The sequence below is a fragment of the Cystoisospora suis genome (genome assembly GCF_002600585.1).
Source record: "Cystoisospora suis strain Wien I chromosome Unknown contig_6921, whole genome shotgun sequence".
In the NCBI taxonomy this organism is placed as follows: Eukaryota; Apicomplexa; class Conoidasida; order Eucoccidiorida; family Sarcocystidae; genus Cystoisospora; species Cystoisospora suis.
In genome coordinates this window covers 1-5,976 of record NW_027159708.1, presented here as the reverse complement: position 1 = coordinate 5,976, position 5,976 = coordinate 1, and the positions used below count along the sequence as shown (strand labels likewise).

The following is a 5,976-nucleotide window of genomic DNA, read 5'->3' as shown; positions in this document are numbered from 1 at the left end:
CCCCCCCCCCCCCCTTGCCTTTTCTGCTACCTACCCGCTTGCAGCATCTCCAGTCGCTTCTGAAGTAGAACACCTCCAGGGCTTTCGACTGAAGGTTGCCTAACGATCTGAGGATTCCCATAGTACCACGCTGCCTCCGCAGACTGCACTGGCAAGCCCTGGAGAATGGGAGACACATCGGAGGTTTCAGGAGATCTTGAAACTCTTTGAAAGTTTCCAATGTTGGCAACATCTTCCGCATCGCAGTCTTTAGGCATCAGTCTCGCTCCCGTCGGCTCACGGATCATCATCCGGTCTAAGTGCGCCGACTGGCGGTCCCCTTTCCCAGGAAGCGAGCCCAGTTCTGATTGGTAGAATTGTGAAGGCAGTGGTGCCTGCTGCCTGATCGTACAACTCGGGTGCGCATCAAAACCGGGGCGGTTTGGAGCGTAGTTGACAGGATAGACATCATCTGGTCTCGAGCCTAAGCGAAGACCGGAAAGTATAGAGCTCTTACTGGGGTCGACACCGCTACTTATTCTCCGGCCGTCATTTGTTTGTTGCTCGTGGGTCATGACAGGGGAAGTGAATTCAGCCATCTGAGATCGAGCAATATCAATCCGACTTCTCAGTGTAGAAGACAGAGCGGATGCCCCCTCATCAGCAGTAACCCCCCTGGGGGCGACGGGAGCGAGCTCTTTTACGGGTGAAGAGGGAGGGAATTTCTTGGTGACCTTCGGCGGTACGTATGGAACAAATTGGAGTTTAAGGCCAGCTACTTCCATCGCATGAGGTGGCACGCGGAGGGATCCTGTCTCCCCATCACACTTCCTCTCTTCTTGGCTCGCAGGGGCGGCAACCTGAGGACCACTTGGAGTCTGTTGTCTTCGAGGGACTTCTGAGGAAAGGAGACGGCCCTTAGGGACAATACTTTCACTTGCCATACATAAGTCTCTGGACTTCCCGACGTGAGCCAGAGATCGTTCGGTTTCTAAAACGAGTGAGTCTGATATAGCGTGTCTCGTCGGGGCTCGTCGTTTCTTAGGATCTGACGTGGCTGTCTTCTCTTTCTTCACCGGAGCTCTAGACTTCCGCTGTTTCACCCCCCCCGATGGCACCCCCTCGGAACTCCGGCCACGGGTTCCACTCCCGACATTTCCTACGACATGTTTGGTGGATGATAATGATGAAGACGATGAAGGAGGTATTTTGCTGACAAGAGTCTCTCGAGAGTCTTTCTTAGCCGTGGGCTTGGCTTTTGTACATCGGCGAGTTTCTTCGGGGGGATTCTTAGAATGGCTACTTCCTTTCAACTTCGATTCGGTTGTCGGACCATTCGGGGTCGTCATAGACCGGCGTCTTAAGGCATGACTATCACATGACATTGAGCTTCGTCCAAGCGTCGGTTTTTTGCCTCCTTTCCCCGTATTGCTTCGTTTCTCTGCCTTGACCATACTGTCTGCGCGAGATCGCCTCACACTCTGGTTCCCCTCTCCCCCACTTTTACCTTTCTCTGGAGATAGAGTGTTCTTGTCCATATTCCGAAGTTCATCCTGAATAGCTTCCAGTAAGTTTCGATGTTGTAAGATATATTTGGTCACGCGATTTCGAGCACGGCTACTCGCATCTGTATCTTCCCCATCCACTCTACTTGCATCAAAGGGTTTCTTATTCCGCTCTCCATCACACATGAGAACACCCTGCTGGCCTTCCAAACTTGCACCCCCTCCCTGCAGTAACGCGAAACTCTCCATGTCACACTGGCCACTATCCGTCGGTGTCCGATGCCGTATACTTCCTTCAACCGTTTTCTTGGGGATTGTCTGTGTCTTTCTCTCCATGGCTTCCTCTGACATCATCACCCCTCCACATTGGCTCTCTGAAAGAATTAAAGGATAATGTGACTGGTCTCTCTTCATAGCTCTCTCGACTTCGTCTTCTTCGTCCCCACTGTGGGCAGGACGATAAACGGAAGTTCCCCTTGGATCATTCTCCCACTGACGATTCAACAACGTAGAAACAACAGGAAGATGCTCTCTCGCCATATGGCCTTGGCTTTCGTGATAGGATCTCTCCCGTGTCTTGGTCTCAACGGCGTTATGTGCACGCAAAGAGGCAGACTTTGAAACTTGAGACCTGTTGGTGACTCTCAACGGCTTAGAAGAAAGAAGTGAACCTGATCCTAGTTGTGACATCGGTATAGAAGAAGGTAAACTGGAGGGATTAGGGGGATAGGATAGCCCCCCCCCGGGACCGGCAGAAGTGTAGGCGGTCGGCTGACCATCCAGTTGAGATCCAGGCAAGTTTGATAGCTCCATGGTTGTCCCTCCCGTCTTATGTGCTTGATCCAGAGCTAGAAACTCAGACTCCTGAGTTCGCAGTACATGAACAAGAAACACACCACCTTAAGCCATCTCGTACCCATACAATACAAACACTGTAAACAGATTGCATACATGGAATAATGCCATCAAAACCCTTTGAGAAAGGAAGTCGCTCAAATGCACTCTTATCAGTTGACTTCTTCTCTTCCGCCTCAGGACCGTCACCAGGCTAGGACTATTCGGAATTCCCCCATTCACTTCAGGACTCATAGTCACTCTATTCGTCCAGTCAGTCAGATAGTCATCTGGCTAACCAAACATCACCACGCTCTTTCATCCCCTTTTTTTCCTTCTCAAAGACAACCTAAACCTAGAAACGAATCTCACAGGTTCTTTCTCTCTCATCATGGTCCATTCAAAGGCATTAAAGCAAAACGGCTCTCTACGTCAGACACCCGCCGAGGGAGTGGTAGGGTAAAGACAACCTTGATGTGCCATACATATATCACTCGAGTCTCGCTTACCCTTGGGGGTCCCTCTGACTCGATTCTCACTACAAGAAGAGAATAAGACATCTGCATGCACCATGACGCACGTCTCCTTTCGCGTGATATATATCAGCGCTTCAGCTTCTTACCTCATATAGTTTAATGAAATTCGCCATAGTGTACCGTCTCCCTTTAGCGACGACCTCGAGACGCTTCGCCTGAGTCTCAGGTACTGTTCCAAGTTGTACACGTACAGGCATTCGACCATAGAGATAAACTCCTGGGCGGACGCGTGTAAACAGAATCTTATTAACCCTGAGAAGATGCATGCAAACATTGAAGCATACATACATAGGGGAACAGCATAAGAAGAGGCTACTTTTTCTACGTGTCTGTGACATGTGTCTACCTAGCTAGCCACACACCAGTCTTACCAGGGAACGCTTCACCTGAATGTTGGTTTGGTATAGCAGGATTTTATCTGTGCCTTATTCATACGAAGAAACGACAGGATCATCTTGTTCAAATGCCAGCTCCTTGATTTGGACACCTTTCAAGCTTATTCTTGGAGATGAATTTTCATCCTTTCTCTAGCTCAATTTTGCGCTTTAGTCAGGAAGGAGTAGACAAAGTAAGAGAAGAGAGAAAGCTCTTCATCCAAGAAGACACACCACTTTAGTTGACTATCGGCAAAGTCATTCGTTCCAACGTCATATCACACAGGCATAGTTATGAGCTAAACCCTTCCCATGAAAGATCAAGGTAGTCGTGAACGACTTCAATCGCTCCCGGGCGCACGGACAGAACACCAGTGCATGCAGCCTATCCTAGAGAATCCTGGATCGTAGAGAGTGGCCTGTGAATCCTTTTGAAAGTTCCCCCTCTCTTAGTCGGAAAAAAGAAAGACAAAACCAACACCACCAGATCCACATCGTCCTTTCACTGTCGCCCCCAATTCGTTTCTGTGGTTGATGGGAATAGCTTTTGGTATCTCTCTCACTCTCTCCCTATATATACAGACGGGGTGATCATCTGCTTCCTCTCCTATCATATACATATACCAGCAAAAGAGTTGTGGTAGGATTACCTCTGATTAACGAATGCCGCGAGGGCACTATCAATAGGACAGGATGGTATAGCCTCATATCGCATATTCCCAAACACCGGGCAGACATCAAATTGAACTTTACGATCCCCTCCTGCTCCTCCTCCTCCTCCCACTTGCGACGCAGGCTGACTGGATCTTGGACACCCCGCAGAGCTTGATAAACTCGATCTCCTGAGATGGGGTTGTTGTGGTTCATTCCCTTCCGCGGGAGGCATCCAAGATCCCCCCTCAACGTTATGCTGGTGCGGCGCCTCTCTCACTGACAGGTCGCTGTAGTCCATCGGAGAAAGACACGAAACTCAGCATACAACCACCATCTATCTAAAATGTCAAGTCGTATAGAGTCAGAGAACCTCCGATAGACACCATGCACCTTCTTGTAGGTAATCGTTTTCACTTTAGGTGGCTTTATCAGAGAAGAACATTGGTGGAGTCGCAGAAACTCGGACAAGAGTGCCCTTCAATCGTCTGCCTCACCTTTAACTGCGTCATGTCATTTGATCTTCTTATCGTCCTGTTCAAGAGGTAGTAGTAGTAGTACAGGACCTCCGTGCGCTGTCACCAAGATGCCATTAATGATAAAAGAGAGGTGCGCTTCGTGCTAGCTAGCCATACATACAGAGATCACTAAGCACGATCTCTATCGACTGTCCAAACAGGACCTACGAAGTCCCGTCTATAAGAAATGAATGACTTTCTCGATGGTACATCGAGCACGGAGAGAGAAGAAAGTATCACAAAGAAAACGGCACTCGATGTTACAAACAAGCCGCCCTTCGGCTTAGTGCGGAAAATATACTATGGAACTCAACTCAACACACCGTTGAGAAATGCGAGGAGGCAGAGAATGCGAGGCGTCTACAAGAGGCTATCCCCATGGCAAGCAACACGTATACCGGGCGAACTCACTGCATGCTGCTTTGCTGGTGGGAAATGCCACCACCGCCTTGGCAATGATCGTTAATGACCAACCCCTGAGTCTCTTCGGGTTGTCTGTCAGTCTCTATCTCCTCCAATTTCATCATTTGTGTTTGATTTTTCTTCAGGGTCTCCTGGAACTGCGTGAGGGCCTTGGCCTGAACCATCATGTACCATCAGAATAAAGCAAAACAAAAGCCCTCTTTCTTCGAGAGGTTTCTTCTCATGTCCACATGAACACTGCATATACACATAGATTCGAATAATGCTTCTTCAAATGAAACCAGTCATCGTCATCCGCTGCCTACCTGCACTGCAAGGGCGTGGAGCAAAGGTATTCGTTCTTCGCAAAGAAAAAGGTAACGTCCGCAGTAAGGAAATCACCGGAGAAGACGCAACACCATGCATCTAAGACACATACGTCCAATCTAAGTGCGCTTCTCATGGGTTCATTAATGACACACAACGGCGAAGGGCTTGCCCGATCCAGTCTGGTCGATTTCTATACTAAACCGTGTTGCGAGTGTACGTACGCTACCCCACTAGGCAACAGTCGCCTCATGCAGATCCTTCACCCCGCATGAAAGAAGAAATCTTCACATACGCCACAGAGTCTAGAACAAGTGCCCCTTGCCCAAGGTCGAACGTATGATTGAGAGGACTTCTTCCTGAGAGGACAAGGAGTCTTATGGGTTTGCTTGCCTGTCGTTGTAGATCGAGGTTGACAGCTGTCAGCACCGCAATATGATTTCTCATTTCCATCTCTCTATTGCTTCGGTCGCGAAGAGCTTTTTGCAGGTACTGCAGTTGAACAGCATAGCTAGCATGAGGGAGCAAGTCTTAGATCAAAAGAAATCCATACAGCACAAGTACCACGAGGAGCAGGTCTCGGACTACGAGGAGCTCTCTCGAGATAGAACACCACCGCGGCAATCCTTCCAACAGAAAAACATCTGAAGCCTTCAATCACTCAGACGCGAAGATTAGAGAAGCGCCAGCTAAAGGCGTCCCGTCGTACCTCAGACAAGTACCTCTTCCCGTACAAGAATCCACCATTCAACATGATAGATCATCTTCAGCGGGACTGTAGAAACCGGCCCTGACCTTGGGACATTAGCACAAAAATGACTACGAGCGGTCTACCGAGCCGGGGGGGGGG

The 5,976-nt window shown here is 49.2% G+C and overlaps 1 protein-coding gene across 1 annotated transcript; it reads right to left on the bottom strand.

The window, feature by feature from the left end:
• Positions 1-26: 26 nt before the first annotated feature.
• Positions 27-5,867, bottom strand: CSUI_010212 (coiled coil protein; the record flags this gene model as incomplete). Its single annotated transcript, XM_068070317.1, has 6 exons — positions 5,836-5,867; positions 5,520-5,618; positions 4,809-4,975; positions 3,879-4,169; positions 2,941-3,106; positions 27-2,348 (listed from the first exon to the last, which is right to left on the bottom strand). Exons 2-6 carry the CDS (start codon positions 5,577-5,579, stop codon positions 27-29), a joined length of 3,006 nt encoding a protein of 1,001 aa, XP_067917707.1. The 5' UTR covers positions 5,580-5,618; positions 5,836-5,867.
• Positions 5,868-5,976: the final 109 nt, after the last annotated feature.